This window comes from Octodon degus, unplaced genomic scaffold, assembly GCF_000260255.1.
Source record: "Octodon degus isolate 3935 unplaced genomic scaffold, OctDeg1.0 scaffold00115, whole genome shotgun sequence".
NCBI classification, from domain to species: Eukaryota; Metazoa; Chordata; class Mammalia; order Rodentia; family Octodontidae; genus Octodon; species Octodon degus.
In genome coordinates, this window is record NW_004524691.1 from 5,210,885 (window position 1) to 5,223,166 (window position 12,282).

Below are 12,282 nucleotides of genomic sequence, written 5' to 3' on the forward strand. Positions count from 1 at the left end.
AAGCGCTTATTCCACTGAGCCATCTCCCCGGCCCCCCTAAAAGGTTTTTTGAGGGATGAAATATACAGACATTGTGCTCTGACCATTGAGCTATTGCCCTGGTCCTAAAAGGTTTTTTGAAGGATGAAATATACAGACATCATAAGAACATTATACTCTGAACATTAACTGTTTTGCTATTTTGACAGTGCATCTGGCAGGTAAAATTAAAATTCATTTCCAAAATCACATTTATTCATTAATAGGGGTTTTTGGATGCCTGTGAGAAGGGCCCACTTTCTGGTCACAAGCTCTCTGGGCTGCGGTTTGTTCTGCAAGATGGAGCACACCACATGGTTGATTCCAATGAGATCTCATTCATCCGAGCTGGTGAAGGTGCTCTCAAACAAGGTATGCTGCATCTCAGCACCCTCTACCGTATTATATCTGTTTTCCCTTTTAGACTATCAGAGCTTCCGAAAACAACAGTGTTTTCAGTCTTCTCTACCTAGAGCACTTGGTAACAGGTAAATATTTCTAAATTTGAAGTGAGGGTAGACTGCTGTGGTCTCTCGCTTACAAATTTCAAAACCTACCCTATTTTCCAAACTATATTTTTTTATGTCTTTAAATTCATTAATAAGTTCATCAATGTTTTTAATAGAGAGGACAGATGCTCAGAAATGTAAGAAGTATTTTAAAGATATGTTAACCATAATCATACTATTTTTAGTGAGTTATTTAAGTGCCATAAAGTCCATAAATTTGTATTTTTTTAATGTAGCACATTGTAGGCTTTGAGGCATTTTGAGAGGGCAGAGTACTTTGAAAGAATTCAGTAGACCTAGCCACAATGCAGACTCTTTGTTCAACTGATAAAACTGTCAGTCTTCTTTTCCATGGAGAATAATAAATTAGTACATACATGTATTGAACTCTGATGAACTAGAACTCCAAGTAATTGTAAAAATGAGTCTTCGCTTAGGAAAAAAAGGTGACATCATAATAATTCGACATCAGTGTTATTCAAAGGAACTTTGAAGATGTGTCCTAAAGCCAGAAAATTCATTTTTCTAGTCATATGTATCATATCTACTGTTTTTTAAAAATATCTATTGTTTTTTAACAATAATATCCATAAATTTCTTAATGCAGAAAAATTATGATTCACAAAAATTTCAAAAGTAATTTCATCAGAGAGGGTTAAATGGATAGTAGAAAATTAAGTTAACCATAATATTTCATAAGCATTCTATAAATGATGATTTTATTGATTCTACATAAATTTTAAACCTTATGTTGCCTTTGGTCTCATTTTGTGTATATGATAAGGTATAGGGAATAGTTGGAAAAGGTTGCTGATCTCTTGACTAGGTTACCAGTCCCTAATTTTCTTAACCTGTTTGGAGCCTTTAGTAATTTGCATTGTAGTTTCTCAATGTAAAATTGAATTGAGGGCTGGCCAAATAGCTCAGCGGGTTAAAGTGCGTGCAAGCAGGCGCAGGGGCCAGAGGTTCGATCTCTGGGCCTGCCATGCTGGCCCTGTCCCTGGGGCACACTAAGACTCCAGTTGAGACTGGGCGTGGTGGTGCGCACCTGTAATCCCAGCACTTGGGAGGCTGTAAACAGGAGAATCACAGAGTCCGATGTAGCAGCGAGACCCTGAACACCCTGTAGACCCTTCCCCCTCCAAAAAAACATGCAGAAAAATGAATAAAATTGAATTGACGTTTTTGCCAGATTATGCAGATAACCAGGGTCCTAGCATAAAAATGAATTATTCATTTGATTCTTATTTCTTCATGATTAAAAGAAAAATATTTGAAGCATTACAGGTTGCCCCATAAATACAATTATTTGTCGAATAAACATAAAGTTAAATTATATTTGAACTAAAAATAAAAATTGGCTTTTACATTCCTAAAAAGAGAAAGATAAAAATGTAGCAGTCTGGTCTAAGGATGTTCTCACCAAACTTAAAGAAAACCAACTTTTTAATGTATCTCCATTGAATGCTATATGAGCGATTCAGGGTGAAAATGTTGGTAAATGTGCTTCTAAGTTAATACAATAATTCCTATATTGGGGCTGGGGAGGTAGCTCAAGGGCCTGAGTTCAATCCCTGGTTCCACCAAAAAATAATAATTCCTATAAGATAGCAAAGTGTGTTATTGTGTGTTATATATTACCAGGATTAGAAGAAAAATATTTGTTCACATTCTCACATATTCTAATTTGAAATAATCTTTCTTTCTTTCTTTCTTTCTTTCTTTCTTTCTTTCTTTCTTTCTTTCTTTGCTACTGGGTCTCACTATGCAGCTCAGACTCAGGGATCCTCCTTGTCTCAGTTTCCCCATTGTTGGGATTACAGGTGTGCACCACACCCAGTTTCAGTGGCCAGCACAGCATGTAGTATCGGGATCAAACCTTGGGTACTTGTGCTTGCCAGGCAGGTACTTAAACTGCAGAGCTATCGCCCCAGCCTCTGAAATACACTTCAAACTTTGTCCGTGAGTTTAATCAGTGATACCTTAAAACTGAAATGTGAAATTTAATGCCCTCTGGCCATGTTTTACTCTGTGAATATGACCCTTGCCATCATTTTGTGTGGCCAATTTGTTGAGAATGTCATAGTTGATCTCCCGAGAAACACTGAACGTATAGCCAGTGTGTAAGAGCAAAAAAGTCCAGGCCAGAATCATACTGTTAGTTCACTTACCTTGATGATGTCCTTTTGTGGCTCTTCTTACTTACTGAACAGACATGGACAGGTCATCTGAACTTTCCCAAGGCTGTTTGATAGTAATTCCACAGATATTAGATGAGAATATACTTGGTACTTAGAAGCATTTGCAACATAAATATTTGGGCGTAGTGAATACCAGTCATTCTTCCCGTTGTGCTGTTGACCTGGCACTTTGCCTTGCCACTTTTTCCCAGCTTTTTTTTTTTTTTTTTTTTTTTCCAGAACCAGGGATTCAACTCAGGCCCTTGCACTTGCCAGGGAAGCGCTTATTCCACTGAGCCATCTCCCCGGCCCATCCCAGCTGTTTTGTCTTAAGAGGGGTCAGAATAACATTTGTTGATCGCTTATATGCTGTGTATTACATGTGACTGTGCATTATCAGACCTTATCTTCATGTGATGTTAGAGTTAAAGTTTAGGCTCTGGCAGTTAATTATAAAATGACCCAGGCTTACTTCCTACTTAGTGACAGAGCTTCATGTTAAATCCAGACCAGTCAGCCCTTGATCACCTCTCATAGCCACTTTAGTACCTGGCCTGGTGACACAGATGTTACTTCTCATGGACTGAAATAGAACCGTGCTATTTCTGTCTACCACCTGAGCTTAACAAAAAATCCTGTGATGACATCAATATTTTTAGGTCACTCCTTAAGGAGCTACAGACCACATAGATGTGCTTGAGGAAAAAAGTGCTTTTAGGACTTGGGCTGCCATGTGCTATTGAAAGATGACAAGGTGGGTCAGCTTCTGCGTCCTGCCACATGGGCTAGAGTTGATGGCATATAGAGGGCAAGGTCCATTTGAAAGTGAATGAGGAAATGGATTTGCAAAGAAAGAAGAAACTAAAAGAAGCAGGGTGAGGAAATATGGCAGAACTGAACAGGTGTTAGGATTTAGATCTGAAACGCCCCCCAACCCCCTAAGGTCTTGGTATCCAGAGTGATTGGATCATGGGAATGCTGTACTCATCAATGAATTAACCCATTGAGTTCCTGGCAAATGTGCTGCTAGAAAGAAGCCAGGGCTGGTAGGAGGTATGTTGTTGAGGATGTGGCCTAGCTGGGTGTGTTCTTGGCCCCAGCACCTCCCTCCTCTCTGCTTCCTTCCTGCTATAAGGTGAGCTGCTTTCCACTGCCATGCCTTTTCTATGATGCTGTTTTCTACCTTGGAGCCAACTGGATACGAGGGTATGAGCTGAATTCTCCAAACCAGGAGTCAAAATAAACTTCTCCAAGTTGCAGGTGACAGGAGAATACTATACAATGTTATCTTCAACAGTTGAGTAGTAGGCACTGAACACTTGACTTTTGCCTTCCTTTTGAAATATAACTCTTTCACAATCCAATTCTTTCACATTACTAGCCTGTGGAAAACACTAGGTAAGACCAGGCATGCTAGCACATGCCTGTAAGCCCAGCACTGGGGAGGCTGAAAACAGGAGGATCACTACGAGTTCAAGCTGCATGGTGAGATGCTGTACCAAATACATTAAAAAAAAAAAAAAAAAAATACTAGGTGGTTATAAAAATCAAATAATCTGTGGTGTTGTAAAAACAAGAAAATACTATATAATGTGTAACTAAATCCAGTTATGTCTGCTCATATCCTCATTCTGGGTCCCTTTTCCAAATTAATTACATGTCTTTCGAGCAAAGGAAGCTCTGCTAACCCAGAAGAAATGATGCTGTTTCTGCAGTCTGGAATTGTTACTATAATAAGGATCTCTGTGTGAGGCTTGTCAGGGCTTAGCCAGTAAAGTTTAGGAGTTGGCTATATTTTTGTAATTTGAGTTATTCCTGTTTTCTGAACAGAATTAACTGAGACAGGTGAATTTTGAGATGGCAAAGTACTTTGAAAGAATTCAGTATACCTAGCCACAGTACAAACTCTTTGCTCAACTCATAAAACTGTCAGTCTTCTTTTCCACGGAGAATAATAAGTGTATTACTTAGATGTATTAAACTCTGATGAACTAGAACCCCAAGTAATTGTAAACATATGTGAGTCAAAAGTAAGTATAAGTGAGGATATGATTTCAATTTAAGAATATTAATTAGTAAGAAATGTTAATACTGTTAGCTTTTTGTATCTAGGGATTCTGCATCAAAAATATTTTGAGAAAAAATAAATCTCAGAAAATTGCAAACTACAAAGCTTGAGTTTACTGTGCCCTCGGCATGGCTGAATTTCAGGAGCTGTGATGTGAGGTAGAGACCCCATTGTTTTTTTCCCATGATCCTTTAAGCATGGTTTGCCTCACTCTTCTTTATGTACTGTGTAGACGTGCTTGCAGCACTGAACATGGACAGTCTTTTTTGTCATTTCTTAAACAAGACAGTGTAGGAACTAATTTACATCAAATTATATGCTATGGGTGCAATTTTTTTTTTTTTTTTTTTAAATATTTGAGAGGTTGTCCTTAGGCTGTGTGGAAATACTAAGCCATTTTATAAAAGCAGGTTGAGCCCTAGTGTTTTACAGAAAGACCTGGAACCAGTTTCCTCACTGATATTCAAGGATGTCTCTGTGTTTCAGTAATGTTCTTACAATTATTGCATTTAATCTAATAGTATCTTTAGAAGTGCTTTAATGACCATGTAAGAGTGATTGCTAAATTATTAACATTGATGCTTCTGAAAAAGCTATGATTATTTTGAAACAAAGTTTTCTTTGTTATCTTTTCTGCATCTTAATGCTTTTATTTGGAGATAGTGCAGCCAATCTGAGGCTGAATCAAGTATTATGAATGAACTACAAATATTTGAGGTTTTACTTTACTCTTTCTATATTGTTGTACCTAACCATCAGCTTTCATTTGTAAATGAAAGCAGTGTTCTGCTTATGTGCTAAAATGAACAAAAATAGAGACAGACACACTTGAGTTTTAGTGCAGATATGATTCTTAACATCTAGTCTGATACCTTTTTTTCATTGGAACAAATGTTACAGTCTAAAGTCTGCATATAAATTGCAGACATAGAGCAAAACTTAGAAACTGGTCTTCCAATTCTGTTAGGTTGGGAAATTGTTCAGCTTAAAGGAAACACAGATTTCAGGAGTGATTTGATTCTCACCTTCAAGGATATGAAGGGTGACTTTTGCACACACATACCCCTCCCCCGTCCTGTTATTTCTTTATAAAAAATAAACTATTTGCTAGGAACTAACAAGAAAGAATAGAATTAACTTTAGTTAGACTTTAACAGTTCCAGGAATCCAGAGATTTCCAAAGAGATTAAGTGACACAACTGGACAATCTTCATGATAAAGGACTTGATGACTGATGTTTTAAAATCCTTTTATATTCTAGGGGTTCAATCCCTGGCATGCCCTGCTGGCCCCACCCCCAGGGCATACTGAAATGGTGATTGAGACTGGGCATGGTGTTGCATGCCCATAATCCCATAATCCCAGTGCTTGGGAGACTTAAAACAGGAGAATCACTACGAATCTGACCTATGTAGTGATACAGGGAGAAAAACTGATCTCCGGTGGGTGACCTCCAAACGATACAGGGAACCTCCAAATGACATAGGGAAAAATGATCTCTGGACCTGACATGCACGAGTTCATGTTCTCTAAAACCAAAGAATGAATTTTAGGAACAAACAGAGGTTATAAGCAGAATATATTTATTGAGGGAAAGAAAGCTCCTGTCTGAGAGGGGGACAGGAGGGGGGCCCAAGCAGGTAGTTCCCAAGGAAGCTGTCTCTTCCCGGGACTTTTATAAAGTACAACCATGCGGTGAGGTGGGTCCAAGGTGGTGGAGAACACAGGAACTCGCTTAGGTGGATGTGGGGTGGGACAAACTATGGTCAACCAATGAGATTACAACATTGCTCAGGTAAAATTGATTAAGTTCAGGACCAAATGGGGAAGCGAGTCATAATCATGTAGCAAGCAGGTGTAAATGTAGAACAGGACTTTATCAGGTAGCATCCTGTAGTAGTCGGATTAATGATTCTTCTGGCTCCCTCAGGCTGGTAATCAATCTCGGATGCCAGTTTTTAGGGAGGTCGGCATTTGTTTGATCTCTGGTTTTCAGGTCTGGCCCACGGTGGGAGCATCCTTCCCTCCCAGTGTTGCAAGATATCTTGTCTTCTATGGTATTTCCTTCAAGGGCCTGGCCCTGTCTGACTGCCTGTAATACTTATATCTAACTCGGCTGCCTGCAACAGTGAGACCCTGTAGACCCTGTACCAAATACATAAAAATGAAACAAACAATCCTTTTATGTTTTCCAGTTTTATGAGCTTTAAGGATAAAAATATGATAATAGAAACAGTAATACTAAAGTTAAATATTAATATTATTTTTTGGAGTTAGCTTTCATACAGAAGGATGACTGTTACTGCTATGAGAAAATGAGTCCAGATAGGAGAGTTTAAGACCATTTATTTGTGACTTGGGGAGAGTGCCACCTGTGTTTTGATCATAAAGCTGAAAAGAAAGAGTTCTAGTTTGTGTAATGATCAAAATTTTTTTTTAATTCAGCTTTGGCCAATGCAGCGTTGTGTATCCTGGAACCTATTATGGCTGTGGAAATTACAGCGCCAAATGAATTTCAGGGATCGGTAATCGCGGGAATTAACCGACGCCATGGGGTGATTACAGGGCAAGATGGAGTTGAGGACTATTTTACAGTATATGCAGATGTAAGTACTGTTGGTCATTGCTTTTTAAAAGAAACTTTATTTTAATCAGTAGGAAAAATACCAGCTTCTGTATTGGACAGTTGTAGAGCAAATTGATACATTTTCCTGTTAATTCTGTGGCTTCTTGTACATGTGGCAATTCCGGTAATTTGCTTTTTTTTTTTTTTTAAAGTTAAAATTTAATTTGCCTTGAATTTTTTTTTTTATGTAATTTGCTTTTTAGAGCAACTCTAAGCAATTCTTTTAAGTGTGAAACTAAAAATAAGATTTATCTTGTCCTTTTGTGGAATAAGTATTTTTTCTTTCTCATTGTAGCTTTATTTGTATAGCTGATTTATATTATCTGTGATGTATTAGGGCAATGTTTAATTCTCTTGCACTGTACCTGTTTTTTATTTAAATCTTGTGGGAGGAGAGTTTATCACTTTACAGAAGGCCTCCTGGAAGACATGACGATCATCATATCATTAAATTATCCAGTGAAGGTTGGAGGTATAGCTGAAGGAGAAAGGCAGCCCTGGTTCAATGCTCAGCATCACAAAAAAAAAGAAAGAAAAAAAAAGTGAAAAAATTTGTATGAACATTTTCACAGAAGAAACATTTCCCAGCGAGTGTGAGGTAGCAGAGAGTGGAACATGGATAAGGAAGGCGGGCTGTGGTGGTGTCTGCTTTGTGAACTGAAATACTTGGTTTCTGATTGTGGCTGTCAGATATGGTTTGCATGTGGAACAGTACAGGTGTTTCACTTTGGCTTTTAATTCTCTTAAATAAAAAGTAATGAGTAGGAACCTAAATCTAAAACATTGCATACCTACTATCTCCTTGCATTTTTCTCAAGTATTTCACAATAAGCAATGCTAAAATATCTATTGTGTTTGTTTTTAGGTCCCTTTGAATAATATGTTTAGTTATTCCACTGAACTTAGGTCATGTACAGAGGTAAGCAAGAGTTTAAAATTTACTGTGGTGCTTTTCAAAAGCTATGAATGATCAAATTTGTGAAATCCTAAGTGCATGACTTTGACAGTTGTAAAAAAAAATTCTCTATCCCCTTTTTTTTCTCTCAATTCCTAGGGAAAGGGAGAATACACAATGGAGTATTGCAGATATCAACCATGTTTACCATCTACACAAGAAGACCTTATTAATAAGTATTTGGAAGCTACAGGTCAACTTCCAGTAAAAAAAGGAAAGGCCAAGAACTGAATTTCCTCATTTTATTAATTTTAATTGAATCTGCAAGGTTTGACAATGATACATTTCAGTGGAACAAACTGAAGTTGCTGAAACAAATTTTAGAAGCTGTTCCTATTTCATATTCATGGGCTTCTGTTCAAAGATAATTCCATGTGTATCTCAACTCTGTTGAATGGGTCTTATAATTCATTAAAAACAAAACCTCAACAATGACTATTATAATACTGAAATGTATTTAATATTTATTTAAGAGAAGATACTTATTTTAGTTATACTTCTAAGCTGGGACTATGTGTAAACTTCTTTCCAAATTTTTTTATCATGAAAATTTTCAGTATACAGAAATGCTGGGAAAATAGTACACAGAATAGCCAAATACTTTCTATCTAGACTGAACAATGACTATGGTTACAGTTAGTGTATCAGATGATAATTTGTCTATGTCTCATGCATTGACTTGAAAGTAAATTTTGTGTCATGACACTTCTTGTAGTGCCATTAATGGGCAGGCATTTTTCGAGTGGTTTTTAAATTTTATTTTAAAGAGAAAAAAATAAAAATTTAAAACAATACAATAGAGTAACAGTAGTTACTGTTTCTGTTTTAAGAATACAGATGTTACTTGCAGTCTTACATAAAATAAAAAACATCCTTAAAATGCCCTTCTTGTTTATGTTCATCTGAGTTTTCTTTCTGTGGCCCTCTGTTTGTACATTGTATCAACTTGAGACCTTAAAAGTTTGATTCAGCAGAGCCCAAGATTCTCACCGTGTAAACATCCTGATCCTGTCTGAGTGGAGGGCAGGAGATGGTGGGAGAGTACATCCACCCTACAGATAGGCTGCTTTCAATACAAGGGAGGAAAAGAGGCCTGCTCTCCCGTTTGCTCTTGTTGCTTTTGCTGTCCTCTGCTGCCTTGAAGTGTTGCCCCTCTCCTGTGCCACCTGCCTTGGATTACAGACTGAAACCTCTATAATTTACCTTCCTTCATTTTGGGTGTTGGGTATTTTGTCTAATAAAGGAGAGAAAACTAAGACACTTTATAGTAAAATATAATTTATATAAAGTTGCTACTCATTTAATTCACTTCGTAAATACTAGTTGAATTGAATACTGTTGCAGTTTATCATTACTGTATTAGTTGAGACTAAAAGGACAAATACTTGGGCTGGGGAGATAGCTCAGTAGTCTAAGCGCCTGCCTGGCAAGCACTAGGACCTGGCTTCAATCCCCAGTACAGTACCACATGCCATACTGGCGCTGCACCGTGTCAGCTGCCAAAACTGGGCATGGTGGCACATGCCTGTAACTCCAGTGCTGGGGAGGCTGAGATGGGAGTATCACTGAGTCTCAGCTGCCTGGCAAGACCCTGTACCAAATAATAGATAAAAGGACTTTAAAAAAAACAAATGCTGAGCCTTTACTTCCAGAACAGCTCCGGTTTTCCCAGGGAGTTCTGCTGTGCTCTTCAGAATTTCTTCATCTAAAAATTATGTGATGCCATACACATATCTTTAGTCTTTTCCCTTGCTCTATAGGAATAAAAAAATTGATTTAAATTCTTCTTGTTTTATAGATTTGACTTTTTAATTTGAGGTTTTTAAGGGGAAAAAAGATTTTTTTTAGAGTATCAAGCATATTTTCACGTTTGCCAACTAGTTTAAGTGCATTGTTTCATTCTCACCATAGGAGAGTAAATACTGTTACAGTATTATCTCTGTTCCATAAGCAGCAGAGACATAAAGAAGCTAATTTTTTCTAAGACCGCACTGCTCATTAAGTACCAGATGGCTGTTTTAGGTCTGACTACGGTGAGGTACAGTTCCCTCATGAACACATCTATTGCTACAGTAGTGTCGAGCCTGAAAAATGTGGTTGCTTTGGTATTATGTCAGTAGCTCATGCTGTTATTATGAGTACGATGCCCAATGCAGAAATGCTTTCATGGTTTCTCTGGTTGCTTAGAATAATCACAAGAGTGGGAAGATATGGACCTGTTTTTTATTTGTTAAATACTCTAGAGTGTCAGAAGTGATCACATAGGTATCAGATCTATCCAAAGCTAGATTAGGGAGGGTCAGGTAGCTCAAATAGGAGCACATAGGGAACAGATCCAGAACCTAACCCACATCTTCTTGCCAACTCATTAGTGATTGTTCATAAAAACTAAATGCCAACTAAAGTGTATAGCATGGAAAAGATTATGTGTATAATGTATAAAGATTTACATTTTTTGTGAAGGATAATTGTTGGCTAAAGAAAAATGATAGTGGCTATTCCTGGAAAGGAGTAGTGGCACTAAGTGTCCTGTCCCCACTGCACTTTGAAAAGCCCCCTTAAGAGCTTTAAAAAGAAACCTCTCAGGCTCACCTCAGTTACTTGGATTCTCTGAAACCTTCCCAGGTGATTCTAGTATGCACTCAGCATTAAAGACTGCTGCAGGGCCGGGGAAATGGCTCAGTAGAATAAGCACTAGCCTGGCAAGCACCAGGGCCTGAGTTCAATCCCCGGTTCCTTCAAAAAAATAAATAAAGACTGCTGCAGTTTTGTGCATACTGAGGCTTAAGACATGAAATAAAAGACTTTTGCAATTCAGATGTGTGTTAATATTTATAGTATTGGGGCCGGGGAGACGGCTCAGTGGAATAAGCGCTTCCCTGGCAAGCGCCAAGGGCCTGAGTTCAATCCCCAGTTCCGCAAAAAAAAAAAAAAAGTATAATTAGTATTCTTTTATTAACATCAGAGTTTGGGCTGTTGATTCTTCATTTGAATACAGTCTACTTTTCCGTTATTCTCTGAATAGCTTATGAAATCAAAATTTAGTCCTGATGTTTAAGATTTTTTGACAGCGAGACCATCTTAAAAACATTGTTTTTCATATTTTAAAATTTTTGAGGAGCCAGGGAGATAGCTCAGTGGCATAAGTGCCTGTCTGGCAAGTACGAGGTCCTGAGGTCCATCCCTGGCACCAAAATATAAATAAAATAAAAATTTTGAAATCTCCATGAGTCTTAAATTTGGCAGCCAATAGGAAGTAGTAAATTGACATGTTTGAATGTACCCTTTGTAGAAAATAGCTGCTTGCATTGCTAAACTGGAAGTTGTTGAGCTGAAAGGTTTTTTTTTGGGGGGGGGGTTTGCAGAACTGGGGATTAAACTCAGGCCCTTGTACTTGCCAGGCAAATGCTTATTCTATTTAGCTATCTCCCCACCCCTGAGCTGAACGTTTAACTGGGCTTGAATAACAGTAATGTATCACTGAAGTTAATTGTATTTACAGAATATTTATGTGAACATTTATGCTGTGTCAACCACATGTTGAAGGTTCTAAAGCGATGATGCTAGTGTAACTGATTAGCACACAGGAAGTCAGACAAATTCACACACTTAAGAGCTTAGCAGTGGTAGCAAGCCTGCGGCGTGTGTGCTGCAGCCTGCTGGAAGCGTGAGAAGCTTCCCCATTGCTGGCTTAGGGAATTCACGGTTTCTGTTTCCTGCCAAGGCAATTTGAACATTTTATTTTCTCTCTGAGGGATGAAAAATGTTACTCAAATCATGTCATCAGTTTTAGGGTTTGTGCTAGAAAAGATGTTATAGTGATATTAGAGATATTTAGGTAATACTAAAAATGTTTAATTGGTTTAACTTTTGTGAATTTATAATTTAGGTAAACTGTGTCTGTTTATTATGTGTGTATATGGTTT

At 37.8% G+C, this 12,282-nt stretch overlaps 1 protein-coding gene across 1 annotated transcript in view; it reads left to right on the forward strand.

The window, feature by feature from the left end:
* Gfm1 (G elongation factor mitochondrial 1) overlaps positions 1-9,128 on the forward strand; it is a 52,020-nt gene extending 42,892 nt beyond the window's left edge. Inside the window, exons 15-18 of the mRNA XM_004639843.2 lie at positions 246-390; positions 7,221-7,381; positions 8,267-8,320; positions 8,456-9,128. Of these exons, the coding sequence (XP_004639900.1) occupies positions 246-390; positions 7,221-7,381; positions 8,267-8,320; positions 8,456-8,587 (492 nt within the window). The 3' untranslated portion in view covers positions 8,588-9,128. The remainder of the gene's footprint in view (positions 1-245; positions 391-7,220; positions 7,382-8,266; positions 8,321-8,455) is intronic.
* Positions 9,129-12,282: the final 3,154 nt, after the last annotated feature.